This window comes from Opisthorchis viverrini (assembly GCF_000715545.1).
Source record: "Opisthorchis viverrini unplaced genomic scaffold opera_v5_103, whole genome shotgun sequence".
In the NCBI taxonomy this organism is placed as follows: Eukaryota; Metazoa; Platyhelminthes; class Trematoda; order Opisthorchiida; family Opisthorchiidae; genus Opisthorchis; species Opisthorchis viverrini.
This window is the reverse complement of record NW_008751758.1, coordinates 622819-648907: the sequence shown is the minus strand read 5'-3', so window position 1 is coordinate 648907 and position 26089 is coordinate 622819. Positions and strand designations below refer to the sequence as shown.

Sequence of the window (26089 nt, the reverse complement as noted above, 5' to 3'; positions counted from 1 at the left end):
TTTTGGTAAGCTGTCTTTGCATTCTTGTACGAGCAGCTTTAAGTTTTAAGGTATGGAATTTTTTGGTAGATGAGAGAAGAGTCCGGGCTGCTATCAGACGCGCGGCATCTTTTTCATCCCGGAATTGCATTACTATCGGGCAGCACAGGGATTGATTCGACTTCCGGAGTCGTCGAGCTTTGCATATGGTGTCCCGCATGCCACATGCATTCAGGATGGCAGATTTGGCATGCTCAAGTGGGATTCGATCGGATGCATTGAATATTAATACTTGATGCCGGCATTCGATGCGTTGACTAATTTCAGTGGCTATGGTGTCAATAAGAAGTGACGCTTTTTCTAAGTTTGTTTGATTGAATGTTGCGCCAGGATTAAGAAGGCATGCAATTGATTGTATTGTTCGGAGGGAGGACATTTCGTTCTCCATTTGGCGCACACGTGTTTTGAGATTTTCTACGTCATTTAGGACTTCAGAACCTACTGGCAATGGTGAGAGTGTTGCCGGGTTGAGGAGGCAAGGATATGTCAGTTAGAACAACTGAACAATCTAAGTTTGCCTGGGATGCTGTCTTTGCCGACTTCGGGAGGTGAGGGTGTTGGGAGCTGGATCTTCTGGATCTAAACTGCTTCTTTGAACATGCAAGGAGGACAGCTGATGGGGATTCGAGGTCTAGCGACCGCTTTGAGGAGGACGGGACCGGTGACGTGATGGGAAACTTCGGAGCAGTTTGAGGAATGATTTATTTGGTGGAATACAGTTGAGAGTTCTAGGGTAGTAGAAGAACTATGGATTGTATTAAGATAGTCACAGTCAGTCTCAGATACCTATGTGGGCTGGTAGTTCAGATAGGACGGCGGGAGCGTGGAACAGTGGCGGAACGTTGGACGGAACCACTATGCAGATGAGGATTAAGCACCCTCTACAAACAGGGGCTAGCACTAGTTAGGCCTACTGGAGAAATGAAAGCCTGTTCGGCACCGTGAAAAATAGCTATCCACTATAAAAAAACTGGTAACAGACCGATGGATGGGCTAGAATAATGAAAAAAATCTACAACATCTGACCTTGAGGTTTTCGTTTCGCGCCGAGCATTCATCAGGGGCGGGGTATACATAAGATCCCCAACCCTCCTTTACCAGCATACAGGACTAATTCCCATTGTTTTTCGCTTTGCACAACTTGTTACAAAACCTGATGGCAGTGCTCCTGGGGCTGTTGAGCATTTCTCCTACATTCACTGTCTGTCTCAGGTCATGGCACAGTCCAACTCCCGCAATAAATTTCAGATCAACTAGCCCATCATCTCGTAATTTAACTTCCATCAGTCCTGATACGTTTGGGCTCCCCAACCGCACCACCCCTTCTATCAGTGCGTATTATTCTATCTGATGTCCCTTCAAACTCACAGAGCTTTACTCGTCACAGCATATTCCCCCATCTTCTCAAGCTTTGACCTTCGGCAACACCTTGTTCGGACGCCTGTTTGGCTGTCTATCGATCAAGGTGGCCTGTGATCTACATCCACAAAGATCTACTTGATTTACTTGTCCTGTAATTACGGGGCGCGAAGCCAAGTCGTGTTTTCTTGTGAATAACGGGGGATAGATGCCAGGGAGTGAAGTTGATGTTGCGTAGCAAATGGTAACCCGAAGGCATATTTTGGCAGATGCAGGACGCGGAGGGACAGTAAGACAGTGTTCTGTGACGGTAAAATTGTTGTCAAAATCTGGTGCAGTCATTGCTCTGGCCGGAACACGTGCCGCATCAGTCGTTTTGGGACGCAGTGAGCATTGTAGTTTACGTTATCGGTTGCTTCCCACAACTACAATGACCTCTCACCTGCAGATGCCGGCCGCGTTCAGGTTTTTACGGCCCAATCACGCGTCATTGTGCTTGTTCTCCACAAGTAGCGGAATATACCTAATACCACTGCCATTAATTTTTGATGAACAAGCCTGTTCTGAGTGATGTGTAAGAACCAAATGCTTTACGGACTGCCTTTTCTGGAGAGAGCATACGGGCTAAATGAACTGTTTCCCTCGTCGGGGAGGCGCGGTTTTACGACGTCTATTGGAGTTTAATATCTTGGATGACGGCCGCAATGTGATCTGTTTGCAATATACACTTCGAATTTCTGGCAACCTGTAGGTGGTCATTTTCCTTCCGCACAGTTTTTCGTCAAGACGCAGTGGGCCTATCGTTGTAAGATCTGATTGTCATGTTTACAATGTGGGCCATTTTTTCTTTGCATCACTTTCATTACTCTAACATTGTTGATTCCCCCTGTAAATCAACGGTGAACAAGGGTAATTTTCCTTGTTTTTTTGACTACCCATGAGTAACAGGACGTACGCCTGTTTATTATGACATTGTTTCCTTTCCTTGCTGCTCGTTCTCCCCCTGTTTCGTTCCTACTTAAGCTCTACTTATCCCTCGATAACTGATGTCAATATTTTGTTGCCTGTCTGTCATTGCCAGCAAGCCTGTCTCGATTGCACCATTTTTGGGCGCCTATTCCGATGGAAATGCGGGCCAACCCTCCGGACGGTAGCCGAACGCGCCACCAACTACACCAACCTGACGCCTAGAGCGGCTTATTGTTTTGTACTACCCATATACCGCACCTGCCAGATAGCCTTTGCTAAGATTTCTTTTAAACGGACGAATCCGCGCAATTTGACCTGTTATGTGACACGAGCAGCCGCGTCAACGCCGACCGAAAGACAGTCACTCACATCCCGAACGTACTGACTCCTCCACCGTTTCGACCAACCCACACTGTCAGACTGCTCCTATAGAAATCCCTGCTGCGTCAGTGACTATTTCCCGCTCCTGCTGATTGCGTCATTGTTGATTAACCAGTTCCTGTCAGTCCTCAATATATCTCTGCTGCCGCACGTCTGTCTGTTTCTATTGACTACTGGCTGCGAACTGCGTATAATTTAATAGTCGCAATCCTCCTGTGAGATCCATAACCGTCCGGATCTTACAAACGTTAAAATGCATTCATACACAGAAAGCCGCACGAATAAAAGCACTCACACCGCTCGCGATGATGTGCACCACCAAAATCTCCGTGCTTCAGAATAAGCATCAGGTATGCGTTCATACAAAATGGCCCACGAACAACGGACAGAAAACTAACAACAAGAACGTGACTCACGTTCATTAGCAGCCATATCTCACATCCAGGCACGGTGAAAATGATGCGGTTTCAATCCATGGAGGCGAATAGCACCTACAGCATCAAAATGACTCGCGATCTTTTTCACAACCATCTGCCAGGTCAGGGGTTGTTCACTTTCTTTTTCCGCCACTCTAAATCGGGTACAGAGAGCAGCACCTAGCTTGGCTAATAAATGTCCCTAATGATCACATAAGGCAGTGCCCGTTCTCATCGAGCGCATATCAACACTCCTACTATCCTTACACGAATATCGATTTTCGTTTCGGCCAGTTTCAAATTGTGACCGGTTTCAGCTGGCTGCTCTTTCGGGCCGAAGTCCAACCTATTCCCGTGCGTCATCCAGTGGGCCTCCTTGATACTACTTCATATTTTGTATCTTCAATCTAAATAAGGCTACCTTGTTGCCTTGTTCGAACGACAGCAACAAACAACGGTGGCCCTGATGGATTCAAGAATAGCGAGACTATGCTGGACTTAGTTTGTCCTGCTGTTCACTTACGGGTTGTCCATGAACGCATATTCGACGACGTGATGACGCCACCACGACTGTTGTACCCATTGTGAGGGTTGTCCCCTAGTTCACCCAGTCTCTACAGTTTCCTGGCTGAGCATATTATATGCCCTAAAAGACCGTCTGAACTCGCTGAATTTGCCACAGAACCCCAAATTTCTGACCACCCTGTCATACTCTCTGCTCGTGCTTCCTGCAAACCCACTGATCTTCCCCACAGCCCTATCAAGGGCTCACTTACCGATGAAGATAAAACCTTGCCGTTCAACTGGTGCAGAGCGCACTACAATAAAAACCCAGCAACCGTTGTAGCAGCTTAGTCAGGTGGGACGTTTTCTGCAACGATTGGCAACTCCTAAACAGCCCATGAATGGCTGTTCCGCTTGAGTCGCCATGGACGACGACTTATATTTTCTGCACTTCAGAATATAACACGGGAGAAAACACATGAAGAAACCAATTTTTCAACAGAGATCCTACAGTTCTCACGGGGGTCTCGTGCTAGACCATACCAGCAGTTAAAAATATGATTTCTGCGCCCTTGAGTACGTTCAAATATATCCGAGCAACTGCGACTCTGAAGAGATTTCCACATAACGAAGTAATCTCCTCAAATGCCAAATCTTTATGTGAAGTTGTCCTTCTTTCGGACAGTGTTTTCAGACCAATTTTTAATGATTGTTGATTATCGGCCAACATTCATTACTTTAGGGAAATCCCATTCTCCGTCAAATTGTCGTACCATGTTTCAATGTCCAATGTTTCGAAATTCGAGGTGCTGGTTAACCTTGGAAAACCAGTCACTCAAACACTCTGCATCATGGAGCTGCAGAAGAGGTTTGAAGCATGGTCGTCGGCTTGTTCGCTTATCTGAGCAATTTGATTGCGTAGGCATTTATATAGGCATGGGCATAAGCATAGGCATTGACAGCTAGGATGTAGCAACTTAGGAAACATCATAGTTTCCGAGAAATCTCTCCATTCTCCGGAAGTTAGTCGTCTCCAAAGCTGTCGAGGAACCGTATATTTTCGCCTCGTGGTTGCTTGCCACCTGGAGGGCTAGTGTGAACGAGGCTTACCCCTTACCCACGAACCATCATGAAATCTGTGCTTGATTGGTAAATTCCCAGCCAATCACACACAAGGTTTCTTTCGTTGCTGACCAGGTCGTGACCTACTTGAGAATGATCAGGACAGCGCTAGGCAAACTCAAAAGACCTGGGTCGGTTTTTCTAACCCATCGATTTGCTTCGCAAGCGGCAAAGCCCTTCTTTTACCAGGACATTTTCGAAACGACTAAACCCGTTTACAAAGATACGCCCTTTAAAAAACTAACAGGTTTGTTCGGGAAACTCATGACCGTCTAGTTACCGTCCAGGGAATCATGTGTCATCGATTGATGCTGGTGGACATCGTGTTTTACAGGTGGATTTTGAAGCTCTACGACTGCTGTCAGCTCAAGCAATGGTGGACATTGCTCATCTACTCAGACCCTCTCACCTGGAAGTAGGCAAATACGTTCTTAAGAACTTTCGAACTTTTTTTTAAACTTTCAGTCGTTATCCAATATATTGAAAGATAAAGATGCTTCTAACAATGATAAATTTGTTGCTCTCGAGTTGCTGAAGAACGCGAACATTGCTGCAGGGATGGTTCTTCCCGGTTGTCAAGACACGGGCACAGCTATCTGTATGGGGAAGAAGGGCCAGTACGTTTGGACTGACGGAAGAGACGCGGAAGCCATTTCGCGTGGCATATACGACACATATACCTCAACCAACTTAAGATATTCACAAGTAAGTACCCTACATGGCTTGTGATGTGACATATATTGGTCCTCGAGGCCCCGATCAGGACCTGTCCAGTGGCTTTCAGTTTCGTAAGGAACGATCAATTACATGCATCAGGATAACAATGACTGTAATCTTCGTGTGGACTAGTGGGTTGCTTCCTGTGCGCCACCATCCTTTTGAATCGCCACAGCGATTGACGTTCTTCAGACGTTCATCGCTGTCTCACCATGAGCGCCCATCAATCTGCGCTGAAAATTTTTATCCAGTCCTCTGTAGGTTAAAAGCAACGTGTTATTAGCCATCCACGTATTCCGCAGAAGCTTGAAGCATTTGAGGTGTTTAAAAACCTAGTCGAATGTTGAATGGATTGAGACCAGTGTATGCAGAGGTATTTATCCAGGTTTTTATTTCCAGTTCACTATCTCCCGTAACTCTGTACCCAGCTTTTGCAACTTGTTTTTGTCAGTTATCATAATGGGAGGTGTTCGACGTCTCCTGTCAGAACTAAACGCTTCCAAGTCGCCTGCTTCGGATGGCATTCATCTAATTATGTCCAGCAGCTGTGCTTCTGAAGTTACCCCAATCATTTCAAAGCATGGTCTATTCCTTCTGGCTAGTGTTTTTCCGGCTAGAAGAATTCAGTTGTTCTTCCCGTTTTTCCGCAGTTCTTCAAACAACTACTGACTCATCGCGATTACCTTCACTTTGTCTAAAGTTTTATAGCAATATTGACCAAACGTACGAAGACAACGTTCCCCATATTTACTACATGGGTTTAAGCGCCACCGTTCCACGGCTTTTATTTTGGCTTGTGTACCATGTTTGATTTCATGGATTCTTGGTGATATGAGCATGGTTGCCCTTGATATATCAAAGGGGTTTGACTGAGTTCGTCTGATTTCCCATATGCGGGCTGCATATCGGTTCTGAAAAACGAATGAACTCGGAAAATCAGCATTGGAGTTTTCTCACCATTTGTGCTCTCATCTATCCCGTTCTTTTTTATTTGAGCGATCTCTACTCGATCGATTCTTCCATCCATTTCTTTGGAGCCCCTAGTCTCTCTGCACTTTTGTTTGTCCTACTCCCACCACTCTGCTTCGCTCAGACTGCCTCTAGGGCTCTGAACACCGACCTTGCCAGCTTCCTGTACCGGGGCTGGTCGTATGTTCAACTCTTCTAAGTCCCTCCAATAGTCCGTTTCCCCTAATTCTGCTGGCAACTTAAGTCTCCCAATCTGGTGCTCTGTTTCCCACTCTTCGCCATTCAACCTTCTTGGCCTCTTTTTTCACTGACAACTTCTGGTCATTACACATCAAGGTGCTCGTGACGCGGTCATTTGGAAGTTTTTTTCGAGAATGAAATTCTTCGCCTCGCCAAAAATATCTTTGTAAGTCCCAAATTCGTCTCATCCTAGAGTGTGTCAGTTTTGGAGTGCAGCAGTTTTCATTTAGCCGCGGACCCCATTCGGCATAAAATAGTATGCCTTGTTGATGTAGCTTCTCTGACACAAGTACTTTCTCACGGCCACAACGCTTCATTCTTCCGTCCTCTCCATGGAAAAAGTTTCATCGGAGCCTGCACTTTCTGTCGACTAGCCTACATCTTTCACTCGGGTAACGTCTCTGCATATTCAGCGTCTTTGCTTATTACTCCGCATCGTAGAGTTGGTCTTTCTTATTTGTCCTTCTCTCTGTGAGCTCATATAACCTGTAACCATTTAAAAACCGAGGTAACCTCCATCACACTCTATCCTGCGTTTTTTGATTTATAGTTTCTTGTTGTCCTTAATCGTCATTTACAGGCGATATGTGACCGTGGGTTTTCTTCAGTCCACACCTGTGTAGGAAACTTACCAGATAAAACAGGAGCTTTGCAATTCACAATAAGTAAGGCAAATATTTGGTCAGTTTTTAACATGGCATGAAAGCATATTGCGAAGGACTAAGTGGCAACAAAGAGTGATGTTGGTGATACCAAAAATGAAGCCGAACTGTTTCTCCCAACAACTTTGGACTCCTGCTAAAGGCATATCTCCCTCTATGGAACATGTCAGCATAAAAGTGCTGCGGAACAACACAATTGCAGTCGGGACATTGAAACATTCAAAATGCTTCAAAAATCAAGACATCAGTCTATACTTTATTGGCCACCATGTAGAAAGAACTTAGGAGGAAATATTTGGATTGGTCTAGTGCTCCTGGATGTATGCTCACAAAACCTTCAAAGACACTGCCCAATGCTTCTAGGTATTTTAGTCTCACGTTCTTTGCGTCTTATGGAAGGATTTTACCGCCCACATAGGAAGTAGGTACCTGAAACTGATTGAGTAACTCAGCTCAAAATCGACTTACTGGTAGTGGTTAATCGAACCGCTAGTTCGGATTTTCTGTTGTCTCCAAACGCCCAACCTAGCTCGATTTTTGAATCACATTCAAGTAACCGGCACTGTATCAGGGCTGCATCCACAGTCGCGAAGAACATTTTGCGTTGACATTGTCACGTAGATATCCATATTATACTCGACTCGTCTGCTCATAATTGACAGCTTTGCGCTTACTTACTAGTGTTGCATCAGACTTAGCACAACGGGTCTGTTGCACATCCAGAAAGCACTAGTGGTACAAGTAAAAATTAAATTCTACGAGTGCATGTTTTTGCTCCTCATTCATTGCCAACCGAATTCCCTCTCTGTTAGGTTGCTCCAGTTGACATGTTCACAGAGAAGAATACGGGAACCAATCTACCTGCCCAAATTGAATTGTATAGTACCGGTGGGAACGAATACAACTTTCTGTTTATCGCCAAAGGTGGTGGGTCTGCTAACAAAACGTTTTTGTATCAGCAGACCAAGGCACTCTTGAACCCCGAAAAACTATATGCATTTATCAATGAAAAAATCAAGGTGCGTTATCTCCTATTCCATCCATACCAGTTTCTAGACTCTTGGAACTGCAGCTTGTCCCCCGTACCACTTGGCTGTGGTTGTTGGTGGAACTTCAGCCGAAATGACATTGAAAACCGTGAAATTGGCGTCTTGCAAGTATTTGGACAACTTACCCACGTGCGGTTAGTTCTATATACTTCTAAACAATGCGTAAAACAATAGGTGTATTGCTCTTCAAGTTTTCACGTAGATTTTTTTGCTAAAATTAGACAGGGACCCTGCTTCCAAAAAAGCGGTCAGCTGGTTCAGACAACCATTCGTAAGCAGCATGGAGTATACCAGTCTGCAGAATACACTTCAGGAACGAAGTGGACGAGGTTGTCAGTAAAATCACAAAAGTGGTTTTGCATTGAGAAGTGTATTTCATTTTCCCTATTCACTGCGCTACAGAAATGTTTAGCATGATAGGATAGTTTGAAAACAACCTCCAGGTGTCCTTGCTGTGAACACCTCATCCTTACTAGCTGAACACTAAATCTCGTATGTTGGCTGAGGGATTTAATCATTTGTCCACCCCGTTGTTTATTTTGAAGGTTCTAAATTGACACTTGCACTACGTAACTGAGGTACTTAAACATACTACATGTCCATCATATGACTTAATCAGTCGTTCTACCGCAGTTTAAACTCTTGCAGCCTAGCTGAGCTTTTCATTTATGGTCATATCATGGCAAGGCACTCAGCTATGGCCCAAGACAAGAACGTGTCCCAGTACTTCGCCGATAATGAGTAGCATATTCGTTCATCACCCAAAAAATCGTGCGTACTGGGCTGGGATATCTGGCATCATTGGCTAGGGGAGCTGTTGAGCTGAATTTGTTAGATGTGAGTGCCTTTCATAGGCATTATGCTCCCAGGTCTTTCGCGAGCAGTCGTTTACCCAAGCACGTGTCAAACTAGTCAATAGCTGTCGACCATTTTTAACAGCAGATCAAAACGTTCACTTAGAATCAGTGCTCACGGCTTTCACATTCGATCATATAAGAAGATGCCTTTTGTTTCACAAAATCGGTCTGGTATCTAGCTGTGACGGTGGGCACGATTAGAAAGACCTTGGTAACATGGACTGGGATAGTTGATTGAGAACTATGACCGGTATGCGTTCGGCTCTGTAGTTAAGGGACAAGGCCGTGGATCTTCACTAGAATGGCCAAATAAAGTGGCTGGATGAAGTAGCTCCTTCTACACATCACTAGGGCTCTGGGTGTGACGCTCTGTGATGTTGCAACAGTTTTAATCACTTGAGGTGGAGAGGCATCGCCGCCCAAGTTCATTGATAGGCTTGACTGTCACACTTGTGCTGGACAGAAATCGTCCCCCTTCCGTAGTACATTCCCATCGATATCCTTCCAAACTAAACTTTAATATTTCTTCCCGTTCCTGCCATATGTCTCTTGCGACGATTGCTGCGGCAGAACCATCTAGTTGCTTAACATGCCGCATGTGAGGCATGTGTGCATTATTGCTTGTTGTTCATTCCCTCCCACGCCATGTCATGCTTATTAGCTGCTATTACACATAACCTAATGTGCGTTATCTGACCGAGTCACCTAAGCGTTAGTGACTCCAGCGTCCAATCCACCACATGTCACTCCAACAGGACGGGACTCATTTGACTTGGTCATTCCTGGGGAAACATCATGCGTGGATATCAGCCGCTCTTTGTTGAGCTGTAGCATGTAGCTGCGTATACAGCTGCCACGAGGGCTGAGATACTGCCAGGTTGTCCCAGCCTAGACAGAAACAGTCGAGATGCCGGGGTTAGGCCTGGTCTCCGGACTTTCCATTCAGTAATTTCGCACCTTGACCACTGGGCTTTTTCGAGTCCTCCCCAGCTGGCATCAGTTGGATACCGAAGTATCTATGAATTTATAATTGCTGAGGGGTATTTCTTCTTGCTCGTACTTAATTTGTATTTAAGGGTCCTTATTGACCATTTGTGGGTTCTCGTAACTAACTATCCTTGTCTTGGAATAGTAGACGTGCTGCACATTTTGTTGGACAGCACTAGCTTGATGTCTACCGAACCTCTGGCAGCAAAAGGCTGCAAATGAGTAGATGTAACCACAAGTTGGCGTTCTCTGACTGATGTGACATAAATTTGTGGTAGCAGAATGGGCATTCAGTTTTGGGTATCGGTCGGTTTTAGTGACCCACCGGTAAGCGTGTTTTTATTTATCGTTCGGCTTTTGCGTCGAATTCAAACGACTAGTCCTTACTCTGGTGAATCCGACCATCAGTGATGTGGGAACTTAATTGACCCCAGCGGTATTCGTGCTGTAATTTAACATACCAGCATGAGGAAGAATTCTTTTCGGCCTTAGCTGAACTGGCGTATATCCCTCCTCAAGCATAACCCTGCTCTTCCCGACAAGTTTTCACCTGTTATATTCAAGAACCATGGTGAATTCCTTAATCAGTGCCTTATCCCTCATTTGCGTCCATGTGGATAAAGGAGGTCATCCAGACGACTGAACGAGCCGATAGTAGTTTCCACCACCAAAGAGAGCACTTTGTGAATACAGGAATCACAAAAAAGTCAGTTAGATTCTTCTGTAATAGGGCTTCTGACATCGGTGATTATTCGCTGTCTTAGGCTGACACGCGAACTACGTGCCCGCGAGCATCAGGCGATTTTTTCAGCAGGGCAGGGACACATCTTGGTTGATACGCTCTGACAGTATCCCAGCCCACGTAAAAACGAGTCGCACAGTTATAAATAAGTTCATTTCGCGTCGACCATCGCCTGGTGCTGTCATCCGGGTTGTCTTACTTGGTGCTACAACAGGGCGCATAAACCAAAACAGTCCCCTAATGAAACCTACCTTCTATTTCACATATTCATTCTTTCCCTGCGTATACCGCAGATCAATTCTTCGTTTGTAGATCAGGTGATTGTTGATACGATCTTGGCAGTTCGCTTGTAGATGATGTCCTCACGACTGATGCCGAAACGTATGCGAGCAAATTGCCAAGTTTGACCAACTGACAAACGGCCACCTGAGTCACACCCAATCAACGCTTCCGAGCAACCAATATTTCTACATCACCAGATCCATTCGAGCTCACTGCTGTCAGCTATATACCTCAAACACCGATGCTCAGTTCATCTGACAGCTTTTGGCTTCTGCATTCTGAAAAAAGTCGGCCAACAGGCTTCTCTTGTGTGTACGTTTCACTCGCTTTTATTGAAATAAAGATTCAAGACACAAGGACGGTTGTTGAAACAACCTCATCTTTTTCCGCTCGCTTCTGGTTGTGCATCTCTGGGCGGTCGTATAAGACCGAAATAGAGACATTATCATCATCATCGTCGACAGCATGACATCGGTGTTGAACACCGATGCTTCACTGCATGGATGACGGCTAACGCCTACTGCAGGTATGTACCGACAACAGACTTTCTGTGCAGAATTAACTTCCTAAACAACCGAAGCCGCTTGGCCACATGGTGCCCCAGCCTTCGAGCCAAATTCCAATACAGGTAGACCACATTACTGTTAGCCATAGGTGGCATTGGTCGGTTGCTGACTGTCATCTATGTGGATTTGGATCACGCACTGGACGAGCTGTCAGGCTTCAAGTGAAAAAGAGTATCTGCGCGGATTGAAGAGGGTCATGTGTTAAGAAAGCTGAAGAGATGAAGGAGGCGAGAGACTCAATGTGCGTAAACTGTTCCGTTTGATACGCGCCACGAGCTTAACTAAGCCTCATGTGAGACAATTACTGATAACAACAAAGAAGAGCACCTGAATAGTCGGACTGATCACTTTCAAGACCAACTCAACTGGCACCCTGCAGTTACTCAGCCGGATTTCCTGCCGCCAACGCAGCTCTGGGCAGTGAATTTGGAGCCTTCGATGGCTTCTGAAACGAAAAAAAGCGTTTTGTTCGCCAAACGTCACCGAGCTGCTGGTCCTGACGCACTCCCATCCGCTTTGTTCAAAAATGGACGTGAAATCCTCAATCGGTGCTTGTCTAACTTACTTGCCGCAATTTGACCAAAAAATCGCCCCAGTCAATTCGCGCCAGCCCATAGAAGTGCCAGTTTGCTTGAACTGCGGTGTGACCAGACTATTTGCCTTGATTCTACGTCTTCTTACAAAAGCTCGTGAAGATAGGCCCCGCGATCAGCCAGCAAGACTCCGGTCAGGAAGAAGATGTACGAACCACACCTTTACAATCTAATTGCCACAGCCAAGGCACGAGTTTAGGCAGCCTAGAGTTTTATTGTTCCATGTTTTAAAAAGTGCGTTCGATTCTGTCGACTGGTTTCTTGTGTTTGAGCACTGAGTGTTCGCTGGAAGTCCATACACTGTTTCTATTCGCATAGTAATAGGCGCGTGAGAATGCGTAGAAAGCTCGAAAGGTTTTCCTACAGGCGGCGGTGTCCGACGAGGATGTTCTCTCTCTCCATTTCATTTGCTGTCTTTATTGGTCAGCTAGTGGAACTAACACTGGAAAGTCTCAAAAACTTGAGTATTCAGATCTCTCCGAGCCAGAACTTTGTGGACCTGGAGTATGCAGACGACGCCTACATTTCTGAAAAAAGCAGGAAGCTCAAACATTACCCAAAAAAGCCTATCAAGGTCATCCAGCCTTCTGGCATGTGGTTTTCTCCCACAAAGTGCAAAGTCATGCCTTTGAACATGCATGTGAGAATTCAAGGAGTGACACTGAGGTTTGCGGAACGCTATCGCAAAAGTTGCGTTAGCTCTGACGGTAATGTGGCAGATGAGGTGAACGCACGAATCTCGAAAGCCATAATTTCGGGGGATATGGGACATCTTCATGGCTTTGATCACCGATGTCTCAGAACTACACCTGTGGTCGACTGAAACCAACGGATTCGTAGTGGTCATTAGGAGATGGGTTTTCGGTAAAGCAATGCATCCAGTTATGCAAGGTAGGTCGGCTGGGTCATGTGTTAAGCCTGTCTAGACGGATGCGTTCCTCCTTGCCCAGTTCGGAGTGGCGGATATCTAGTCAAGGGAATTTGACATGGTTGAAGAGAATGAAGGGTCTTACGACAGGGTCGATTGCCTTTAGTGCTCTCCGCCTTTCAGGGTAGGATCCACGTGACACCCTTGTTTAGTTTGAAACTGAAAGATATAGTGGTTAACTAATGTCGTTGGCGTTCATGCTGTTAGTTTCTACCTAGCTTGTCCGATGGAGTGCTGCGGATGCAGGCAACTCGCATGTTTTTTCTAGGTTAGCCCTGACTCCCCTTCCTGTCCGATTTCTTCAAATCACTGTAAGGCTTTATTCAAATAAATTGACACTGAAACGTCACTGTTCTCGTTTGGAGTTTTTTCAACGATGATAATAACATGCAAAGGTTCGTAAGGTTGATGTGGTATTTATTCTACTAGTATGGTTAATTTTGTCACTGCACGATGCGGACATTTATTAAATGTAATAATAATAATAAGTGTAGTAATAATAATAACTGTAATAGCTGTAACTCCCTTTCGGTGTCTAGCTGCCATGTCACCCGAAGGAAGCACGAGGGCTGGGATACTGCCAGGTTGTCCAAGTCTCGATAGGGTAAGTCGAGATGCAGAGGTCGCGTTCGAACCACGGTCAGTAAATTCGCGCCCTAATCACTAAGCCATCTCTACAAAAAACGTGCGACCAACCTGTAAACTTGGAATTATTGACGATCTGCTTCGGTACGTAAATAACTTGTATTTTCACTGATGCCTATTTCGCTCTTTCTGGTGCCATAGCCCATCTTACGACACGTCCTATTTGTAAACGAGCACTTTTCATGCGTTTCTGTTATGCGTTCATTGTTTCCTAACAGGTAATGAACATGGACGGGCATTCCGAGATATAGATGCTGAGGCTCGTGTGTTGGAATTGACGCGCAAGCTTGGCATTGGTGCTCAGTTCGGTGGGAAGTACTTCTGTCACGATGTTCGTGTTGTTCGTCTGCCCAGGCACGGTGCCTCGTGTCCTGTTGGTATTGGGGTTTCTTGCTCTGCTGATAGACAGGTACGTTTTATTTTCCTGTTCTTCACGCAGGCAGAATGTGCACGAGTCATGTGTTTTGTCCATGATTTCCTGCATTTCTTTAACGCCTGACTTCACTGGTCATTAGGATGTCAGCAGCCCACATGAACTGTTTGTTTGTGAATCAGAACAAAGCTGCTCTGTCAGCGATGTGTTATAGTTGCTTATACACATTATTGTTTTCCCTTTCCAATAAGTCTGGTAAAATTACTTTTGGGACATCCCGACCCCTCGTTTCGGTCGTTCATTAGGGGATACTTCTCTCTTGGAGCGAGATGGCCCAACTGGTTAGAGCGCGAATTTACTGACCGGATGGTCCGTGGTTCGAACCCGACCTCTGCCACTCGACTTCCCCTGTCTAGGCTTGGGCGACCTGGCAGTATCCCAGCCCTCGTGCTTCCTCCGGGTGGCATGGCCGCTAGGCACGGAAAGGGTGTTACAGCTGAACGATATACTTCTCTTCTGCCTGAGAATATTCACAGATGTTTCCGTGCATTTCAAACGGCTGGTTCTGCCCAATTTTCGTTTGTCTTGATCCATCATGACTCCTAGGTTTGAGGCTTTTTCTGTGCGGACCAATTCTCATGCGCTCTGCATGTGCTCGTCGACTCCTTTCTAGTGTCTCTATTTGGCTACGCAGTTAGTTTGCCGACCAGTTTATCATACCCGGGGCTACTCTTCGAGGTGTTCAGTGCTTTGGAGTCCTAAGCTCGAGCCCATACCACCTCGCAAAAACCTAATTTCGAATTAATCATAGCCTTTTAATTGACCTTCATATTGATAATTCCCATTGAACACCGTACCATCTATTCACCTTATATTATTATCCCAGACTGTTTCCCCTGAATTCATTCCTCCTAACCGTCTAAACACTTACTCATCTTTTTTAGATACTGGGGCGAATAACTGCCGATGGTGTATTTCTGGAACAATTGGAGACGGATCCATCAAAGTACTTGCCTGATCCAGACACTGAGAAACTCTCGGCTGACGTTGTCAAAGTTGACCTGAACCAACCGATGGATAAAGTTTTGGCAGTATTGTCGAAGCATCCAATCCGAACGCGAGTTTCGCTCACCGGTACCTTAGTGGTCGCTCGTGATGCCGCTCATGCCAAAATCAAAGTGAGAAGTAGCTCTTGTAGGCGATTGGTAGACAAACGCTCTCTACTCACGGTCTGTGCGAGGCACTTCTTGACAACGATCATAGTTGCTTGTGACGCGAGATGTTTGCAAATTTTCAAAGAAATTTTTGTTCGGTGATTAGCAGATTATTTTGCCTGCTGATAAAATCCCCTCGCGTCGGAACGCTGTATTTTTGAAAAACCACAGTCCATCAAATTACTGAAGTTGCTAAAGTTGATAGACATAGGTACTGTGTCGTCAAAGAATCGCAGTGTATGCTTTGTCTCCCGATTAACTACTCCCTTTTACCGCCTTGGTTGGTGGATGTTCGGGAACTTTATTTCGATGTTCGAGAGGTAGCTCGCGTTTTTAACGCACCTTTGGAACTGAATATTTTTCTAGCAACTCCGAAGGTCAGCCTTTCATGTGAACTGACCAGCCTGGCTTTCACTTCGCACCTTTCTGAGAGGAATTCAACTATGGAAGAAAGACGAACCCATCGATTTGGTCAAGTTCTTGGTTTGCTGACTTGGCACTCCAGCATTATTTTCCTGTGATGACTTTATTGCTGTTTTAGGTAGACACCAGTGTACTCGCCGAGTTTTTGAAATCAGTGATGACTTTATTGCTGTTTTAGGTAGACTCGCCGAGTTTTTGAAATCGGGGCACGTGGCTCACATGAGGCTTGTTCTGCTATGTTTCCCAGCTATAAAGTTTCAGCTGTAAGTGAAGTAAATCTATATTAAAAGGCCAATCAACACGGATCACTTGATATGGGCAGCATGATTTATAGACGAGTGGTGCAATATTCTGTTTAAGTGTAAGTTGCGGTGTGTGTTAACCACCGCTTGCCGAACTATGTCTTCACTATCAACTGAAAAGTCGCGCGTTGTAAGGTTCATACTGCAAGTGAATTCCTGTAGGGATGAATCAGCCGTACTTTGCTCCTCCAGTTTTCATCACAGAGTGAATGGAACCCCAGTTTTAACTTCTGTATCTTCTCAACAGCCACGAACATAGCGTTTTGCAGCTGCAATCTACATGGGCAGGTTTGCGGCTGATTAACTGGCTAACTGAACGTGAGTCTAACTTCACACGAGCACAAGACAAACAGATGCCCGTTCAGGCAGTGCCTCTTTGACAGTATACAAACGTGAACCATACGGCTTGAGTTACATATTCCTGTCAATGAAGTTCTCGGCTTTTAAATCCGTTCGGTCTCATGGAAATGGTCTTATATCCTATTGGTCGAGTATGACCACCGGATGTTGATGAGCTCGTCCGACTTCTTCGTCCAGTCCGTTTTACCTCTTGTCAAATCTAGCCCTCACGTCTGTTGGCTAGCATATGAGATCTGATCATACACGAGGAAGAAAGAATGGCAGGTTAGCTGCTAAACCACCTAGGTACCCAGATAACAAACTGCGAACGCCAATATCAGAGCCTTACGACGTTAACTGTGAGGCGCTCCGTCTAAGTGATTGTCAGTTATCTCAAAGGTAATGGAGCTCTAGGAGGGCATTTGTTTATTACAGTCTATATAGGTGTTGACCAGTAGAGTTACGTTACTTCTACCACGATAATCGCTATGGTGACGACTAGAACCTGATATTGAACATGATCCCTAGGTGACTATGACGTTGCCTGACAGTTTTTTGTCCATCGAATTTGTTCGTCCTTGTCCAGCTTACATTCACTTAAGTTGTATTTGTATCATGTCTTTTAAAGTTTTTGTTGTCGGATGATTACTTACAGGAGCGTTTGGATGCCGGAGAAGCAATGCCTCAATATATGCGCGATCACCCCGTATATTATGCCGGTCCTGCCAAGACACCCGTTGGTTATGCCAGCGGCTCTTTCGGGCCAACAACTGCTGGCCGGATGGATGCTTATGTGGATCAGTTCCAAAAGGCTGGTGGTAGCAAAATAATGTTGGCGAAGGGCAATCGATCCAAACAAGTGAGTCGGCTCATTTTGATTTGGTTTCTTGAGCTACTTCGTGTGGAGTTTGCTTCGTTTTAATGACACCAGTTCGTGTACGCATAACTGTGATACGCTTTTACTAAATCAAAAATTGTCTGATTTTTCTAGGTGACAGAAGCTTGCAAAAAATATGGAGGTTTCTATCTCGGTTCGATTGGTGGACCAGCTGCCATTTTGGCAAAGAATTGCATCAAAAAGGTGGAGGTTTTGGAATATCCGGAACTTGGTGAGTTCCCATTTTCTTCACTTCTTAAGAACTACCCCTAGCTACATACAACAAATTGCTTAATTTTTAGGCCAGGAATGATTAGCCTGAAGGTCATTCTGGATAGAAATTTAGTTAGTCGATGGCCGGTTGGTGAGTTCGCCAGCGCAGATCCTTCAGTTATATCACCAGTGCCTTATCGATATGTAACCGTCACTTCTTAAAACACTGTATTGACCCAGATTGAACACCCAGGCGGCTGAAATGCGATCAAGTCGCTAGTGTTTGGACAGGTGCAGTCGAAAGTTTGGTTGGGACTGATAATTTTTTGGCGGCCATTCGGCGATACTTGCTGCATCGCTTTTCAGGACCAGTATTATCTTACTTTGACTTTGCTCAGTTCTTGCCATAATACTATCAGGTTGATGGCATGAATATTGTCAGTTTGTCGCAGATGTCATCCACTGTGCAGTAGAGGAGTTTAACAACTAAATCTTAGCCAACATTCAATTGGGATGTGCGATTGTTGATCGTTACAAAGGGACCCATGGGGAACTACCTACACTCGTGATTTGGATTTTAAGGTGAAGACGCGCAGGTCCCTCCTCGTTTCACCTACTGGTACCCAAAGCAATGGCTGGAAAGTGGACATCTGTGGACACTCGATAGACCACAGTAGATTTTTGTAGAGAGGAATGAGTTACTAAGACCAGTCATAGCCAAGGAGTTTCTGGGTTCATGGTTTTCATTAATTGCCATCCCGAAGGGTACTTGTTCAAGAAGGGATTACATCTAGCTGTAACACCCAGCCACCATGCTCGAATAAAAAAAGATCGTTCAGCTATGGCACACTTTCGGTGCCTAGCTGCCATGCCACACGAGGGCTGGGATACTGCCAGGTTGCCCAAGCCTAGACAGGGCAAGTCGAGGGACAGAGGTCGGATTCGAACCACGGACCTTCCGGTCAGTAAGCTACCTCCTTAGCCACTGAGCTTTCTCGGGCTTTCCAAGAGACAAGGAACTGGTCAGTCAGGTTGCAACTCTTGATGTGCGTCTGCGCCACCTCAGCGCAAAGTTGGATCGTACAGAGCAGTTCCTCGTGGGCACCTAAACAACACACGTTGAATTTTCGTCTTCGGTTCCTTTTTCTCTGCATGTCAGTATTTTATCATCGGTGTCTCCGAAGCACTAGTCAGGTCTGGTGGGAACATCGGATTAGTAATGGTGATGTGCACCAGATTGTCTTAGGAAGAAGGAACTCTCCCGTGATAGATGAATTACTCACGCGCTGGTTAAGACATGTACTCCGCATGCCAGAAGACCATCTACCTTAGAGTGCTCTTTTCTCCCAGATCTGTGCTGAGTGGGAATGACTGGCAACGAAGTACGAAAACACTTGCCAGTCAACTTAATCGGGTGGGCAACTACCGCCTCCCTCCCGGGACCTAAATCACCAGTGATTAATGACAGCGGAAATAGCCCAATCGTGCAGTTAGTGGCGCTCGTGCATTAAAACTATCACCTTCAACGCGTAGCTACCTGGTTTCCAGACAAACTGAACATGCCTTCGCCTCCAAGGCTTGGTTGTATGTTCCACTTTCCCGTTTTCCGGTGATCGAAACTGTAGCAGCTGGAACCATTGTGCCTATGGCACACGGCTTATAGCGAATAAACCGAATTGAATTGAATACGAAAAGGCAAAAATGTACATTCATGTGGCTTGCATGTTTTGAGGCCTTCGCATTAGGTCACCTAATGAGCACCCTCTTTTACTCAGTTACTGACTAGCAACAAGCTGTATCGTTTAAAAGAGAAGCCAAATGGAAATAGATGGAGATTAGAATTCTGGTCGTATTTGTCATAACTAAGGGTAGTTCGGGATGACCGCTTATTGTTACTCGTGTCTGTTTGCATGTTTACAGGAATGGAGGCAATATGGCGTATCGAGGTTGTCGACTTTCCAGCATTCATTGTTGTGGACGACAAAGGTAATGATTTCTTCCGAGAATGGCAGGTGGACTAGGAACCGGCCATAACCGCAGTGATCACAAAGAATCCTCGAGTTACTACCTTCTCTAATGTACCCCTCTGTTTTCGTCTATATGACATATTTTCTTGTTCAGTGTTTCTTACGGAAAACATATGAAAAAGCTAAAAGATCGTGATATTTACACATACACCTCATTTCATTCTTGTTTTGGTAAATTTATCTGACCAACTCGCAGGCCGAGTTATCTCACTTGCAGGTAGCTGATACACACTTCTGGACCTGCTGTTGAGTTCGTGTTATGGAAACTGCTAGATCGATGGGGGCAATATATGCCGTCAGAGGCGGATCGGAGGGTAAACGAAAGGAGTAGTTTTATCGGCCCGTGCAGCACTTTGGCCGCCACTCGTATAGAATTCCTAATTTGTATCACAATGGGGTGGCGCATGTCATTCTATCCGGTGAGTTGGTTTGCATCAACTTGGTTCGGCTGTTGACTGCGCGTTTTGATGGTGTTTCTCCTTATTGAGGCGAAACGTTTGCAAGCCCGTCGCCAATCTCGGTGAATGGATCAACTACCACCTGATCAACAGCCAGTTAACGCACCCGAACATCAACATTGTTTGCACACTCACTTCCATATTCTCATGAAATCCTTGCTTAAGCCCCCCCGGCTTTTAAACTTTAGTGTATGCCATCATCATTGACAGAAGAGTGAAGAGTTATTGTTTGCTGGTCCGTTAATCGACATTACAATTGGTTGAATGTAATTCGCATTTTTTCCAGCTCATAAAACGTGCACCAAAGTGCAGTGGTTCCAGCCGCTACGGCTTCATCCACCAGGAATTAGAAGAATAAGGGAATGAGTGCCACACATTGGAGGTGATGGCCTAATCCGCTGATTGCAACTGGATCTCTTTGTCCAGTGTGGCAGAAAATGAGGGCTACGCAGTGAATGCGATAGCCTTGAGGCAAGAGCTCCATTGACTGCGTGACATGGCCATATCTGTAAGGGGCACCAACCATTGTTTCGTCCTGCGGTCCCTATCCATTGACTCAGTTGATTGGTAAAAGCTTTTATCCTTTGTTGCCATATCATGGACTGACTGCCTCTGAGTCATTTCCATTTGATATAGGGCTGGGCGGAGAGCTCTACGAGGCAAAGTAGTATGCAGTATATGGCCTTATCGGCGTGTGACAAGTTGATCTGTTGGGAGAGAGAGACTCCCGAAAACCATATGGTGTACTTCAGTATTACTGATGGTCAAACAGTCTCTGAAGGTCCTCTGCATGCAGGGGTCGCGTCTCTGATTTAGAAAGTAGGACATATTGAGCTGGCGTATTGTACACTTTACCGTTGACAGTCAATTTGATGTCACGTCAGATCCACAACCTTCATTGGTTGGAAAACGCCACCCTGGCCTTCCCAGTTATGGAAGTGATTTTGTCTTTCACTAGTCCGTTAAGGCTTATGTAGCTGCCCAGATAGACGAACTCATCTACTACATCGATCGGTTCATCTTCATGAATGAGTTTTTTGTTTGATCCCAGCCGACACTAGCAGCATAGCGCTGGGTAACAAAATCATTGAGTTTATTAGATGTATATTGCCCTGAATAGTGTTGTAAATAACAGCAGAACGTGCGTGAGCCACTCAGACCCATTAGTTTACATCATTTACTACTATACATTAATTTACTATGGGAATTGGGAATATTTTCAAGCCCCAGGTGGATGTTCGGTTTTGGAAGTGAATTCAGTATATGCCACAAACTGGAAAGGCACAACGTAGCTACTTCAAATTGGCTGGGAGTAATTAGTTCATGGAAATGGGTGGTTCGAGTTCGAATCCATGACCTTCTTAGTAGTAGTTCACTGAGCTGCGTGCTGCTAGTTGGCAACGTGATTAGTTTGCACGTAGACAAGGTAATGCTACACACCACTGGTTGTTCAGTTGGCTGCTGATTTGTTCGCCTCGTATGGTGACGAAACGTTTGCAAGTAAGTTACCAAGCTCGGCGAACAGATCAACAGCCACCTGATCAACAACCAATAAACTCACACGAGCTATCAAATTGCGACAGATTGCTAATGCCACACGTTTCAATGATGCTTATCTTTGTGATCCGGTCAAACGTGGGTCAAACGTGGTCTTACGGGTCGTCACCCGTGAAGCCATTCGTCTCCGAATGCGAGCTGCTATAGCCTGTTCATTTGTAATCTCCGAGTTGAGTATCGGGTTGTCTAAAATCTCTTGGGAGGTCTTGGGTGCTAATCTCTTTAGATACTCGTGGCATACGCAGTGCTGGTGATTCCCAGCACAGACGAAGCACCAACTCCGTACTTTCTGACTTTCAACATCCATCAATGTCCTATTGACCACAAGAATGTTTCCAAATACGTCGACACGTTTGACGTAGGAATAGACCGTCGATACCCTTCCAGATTCTCAAACGTTGACTCCAATCAGAGCTACCTAGTTGTATGACTAAGTTAGGCATTGGAACCGCGAACAAGTGAAGTTAACCTCGGAACCAATGGGATGGTTGTTTCGCGCCTGCGATTGACACCATGGATGAAGTTAACAAAACAAACACTGCAGATTTGTTTTTGTGAAGTGTGTGACCTATTGCAGTTTGTCCCGTCGGAAATCAAAAACTGCGGTTAGGCTTGAACTTAGTTCACGTGTCTTTAGCGAACTCACGTTGATTCGATGTCTACCGGTGTGATTTATCCACCCTATTGATCCATCTCCTACAATGTGCTGAGCCGCGCTACCAACTATTCAGAGTTTACTAAACGTGTTGTAAAGGAATCATTTTCAGTTCATCTCATGAGCACTTTGTTGACAGCTGTATGGTGACTGTACAAACTCGTTTTCAGATAACGTTTCTTTACGCCAACTGAGACACTTTGAAGCCGATAATATTCTCTTGGGTGCGGTTCCAGAGAGCTCTGAGGCTATTCGACATTCACTGTCGTAATTCTGTCACGAGAATTTTTGTGCGAGTAACAATGATGTGAGGTTTGTTTCGCCGTCGATCAATCCCTTTGCTAGTCGCACGTACGCACCGACATGAGTATATCATGTGAGCTTTGAAAAATGAAGCCATAGTGCACCGGTTGAGGAAGTCGGGATAAGGTGATCTCGCAAATGCCGTTTTTTTCCGCACGTTTCGTACTCGTAGATTACAGTCGACTTTCACCCACTCATACCCCATTCCCTTTTTTCATAATCTCGTAATGCATTCGGTTTGGTTAGAGTCTAGGACATGGCGGTAGTAATTTTGTGGGTCATGTGTTTTATATTTGCACCATCCTCTCTTGTAGACAACAGCCTATCCTCGATATACCGTCAGTGACGACAATCGTAGCAGCTAATAACCTGTGGCCTGTATTTCCATTTTAGAGGACAGCAGCGGAAACAACGACGGTTCATATGACATTCTTTGTGACTGAGGAATATTATTTGAGGCGATGGGTGACAATGGAATCAGATGGTCAGGTTGTTATCGACAAGGCTGTTTGAACGATAGTGGGTTGTGTTATATCAGATTCAACTACAGGATGACCAATTACGCTACTCTTACGAGTTGTCCATTTAATTCTGATCCTGAAAGATGAGACCATAGGATGAGGCTCGTCGTACGTAGCACACAATGCGTGTGCTTTTCTGTTTTGTTATACATGTGCGAGCAGCCTGGTAAACGTCCAAGTTACGTGATCGACGCTCGAGTAGTGTTCAGCCGTACGGAATTAACTCATGTTCGCCGTAATGGTCCTGTGCCTTGTTTTCTGATTCTTGAGGTCCCTAATTTCGCGCAAATATCTTATCGATTTCAGTACTCGGACCGGGAAACTCAATATTACCTGCATAGATCGTTTTGCTTGATGAGAACCGACTGACGGATAGTGCTCGGTTGTTTCCTCTGCAATTGAAGTTAAACTTTTATACTGTTCTGGATGAGGCGTAGTTCACCACCCACGTGTACATGTGAGCATCTTTTGTTGAGCACCCTCCTGACGTCACGAGTCGAAGGCTGATAAAGCTTTAGACATGGGTGAATTTTCGGTGTACAAATCACACCTTAAGTACGCCGAATTTAAGCAGTGGTCAGCGTGTGATAATGCAGCGGTCCTCAAATTGTAGGGAGTGGTCTCAAATGCAAAAATACGTTTAGGTAACTGTAATGACGACTGGATCTGGTGAGTGAATAATGTAGCATTGATGTTTTTACATGTTATTCGTGGTAAGTGTTTTCACCACTGTTGGCACTGAAATGGGGCTCGTCTTGTTTGGTACTCATACTTGCCACGTTGACGCAAAGTTAACAGGATTCAGACAACAATCGGTTGCACTTTTTCTGCGTAGTTCCGCTGCATGCTGGTTTCGGGGTTTCCAATGTTTCGTCAAATAGGTTCAAACGGATTTTCGAAGGTAAGCAGGATTCTGGCAGCATACTATGAAAAACTGTGGATCGTCGTCCGCAAAATCCGAGCTTTTTGCCTACATTTAGCCCTCAAACCACTCCTGATTTTTTAGTGCATGACATCCCTAAGCCAGGACCTCATTCCTTCTGTAGCTCATGTAAGACAATGTACAAGTGCAGCCGAATCAGGCGACTGAGGAGACACTATGACTCTGCTTGTCCCAAGTGTGTAATACAGGCAGATAACCTGAACCGGGAAAGACGAAATGATGCGTTCGTTTTGAGTGCATACGGACAGGCTTGACTGGAAAACCGGTTGGAGCTCTCCGTTGACATAAGTGGAGTTGGTTCTTTGTGTAAAGGGATAAGCTCATTCCAAACACAGTAACATGTTGATCGAACGGAGACTAAACTGGTACCAGGTGCTAAGTAAATTTAAGGTGACTATTGTGCTAACTTTCGTGTCGTTTGGGATAAGTTTGTTTGGATAAAAAAACGATGTCATTGTTACCTACCACTTAATCTGGTATCTATTATCCAAGTATCTAACTTTCGAGTGCACAGGCTCGGTTTATCTTGAGCGACTTGTCCATTTCTGTGTCCAGCGGTTCGTATTTAGGAACCAGTGTCCGCCTTACACTTGGAGAATAATAGTATGTGGGCATTCTCTTCCATACGATGAAAAGCCGAACTTATACTTTTGGTCGTGGTTCTGGCCGATTGTAGTAGTTTCTCGAAATCCACCAAAACCAACTTGGTTTTGAGAGTGCAAATGAAAAATAATCAGGTAGTTAGATGAGCTACAATTTTTGAAACTGCATAGTTTAATTAGGATTCACGGTATAGAGCCCTGGAACCTGCTAGTTCGCTTACTTCCTATCTTCACGGGTTATCAAAGACATGTCCCGGGCGTGGTGACCGAAATCGTAGAATGCCTGGCAATTTCTAAAACCCCCTACCCCTCCAATAGTATGCAGTACACTTCCGTATTTCATAGGTCAAGTTTTTGCTTGTTTTCAGACATCCTTGTTCAGGCTGGCGCAGTGAGCTGAGTATTTTACAAATAACCTGATGATCAGTTTGACTACTTCTACGCGAAGACTACACATGTCACTACTCACTACATAATCAAGGAAAGTTTAATCTCTATTCTGTAGTACAGCAGTCGACAGTTAATCCTAATGTATTCATGTGGAGTCACACGTAACATTACATAATTGCATTGTCTCCCCGGCGAACAGAGAACGACACTCGAAAGTAGTCAGGTGTTCGTGCAGTGTGAATTCAGGCCCCGAATTGCACAGCATTAACAAGCTATTCGCCCACATATCCGAAAAGCATCGCACGGTAAGTCCATCCCATTGGCAGCAGAGTGGCAGTGAATCAAGATTGTCAGATCGCATCAATTTGGACAGCATCCGGAGATTCTGAATTGACAGAACTAAAAGGAAAATCGGTCTGGCAAAACTCGTCAACATGATGAAGTTCGCATTCTTTCCAAATTCTGTGCTCTTCTTGGGACTCTTCTTCTGTTTGGAGTGCTTCCTCAAGAGTAACATTGTTGACTGTCCATCTACATCACCCAAAGGTTACTTTCGTCTCAAGAGCAACCACTTCTTCATTTCCCTCATATGGTCATTTGGCGAAAGTTCATCAGACAAAGTATCGTTTGGCAGATTTTAAACTTTGCAGACTGAATCTAGCAAACTAGCATATTTGAAGCAAAAATATGGTAACTTCACTTGTCTTCTTGCGTAATTCCTTTTTTCCTCGGGGACCGCCACAGTTGTTCCTAATAAAGATAAACCAGCGACTTGAAATGCTGGAGCCTGATCTCAATGAACCCACGCTGATTCAGGTTACACAGCTCTGTGAAAAGTTTAGATGAAGTGAATGGAGATTAATCA

General features: G+C 45.1%; 1 protein-coding gene across 1 annotated transcript; it reads left to right on the top strand.

The window, feature by feature from the left end:
• Positions 1-4855: 4855 nt before the first annotated feature.
• T265_13772 (hypothetical protein) lies at positions 4856-25529 on the top strand (the record flags this gene model as incomplete). The annotated part of the gene is made up of 10 exons (XM_009170457.1): positions 4856-5205; positions 5256-5495; positions 8191-8397; positions 8435-8561; positions 14246-14436; positions 15345-15578; positions 17334-17537; positions 17670-17787; positions 19689-19754; positions 25471-25529. Coding segments are annotated over 10 exons (1488 nt in total), but the record flags the coding sequence as incomplete, so codon positions are not given.
• Positions 25530-26089: the final 560 nt, after the last annotated feature.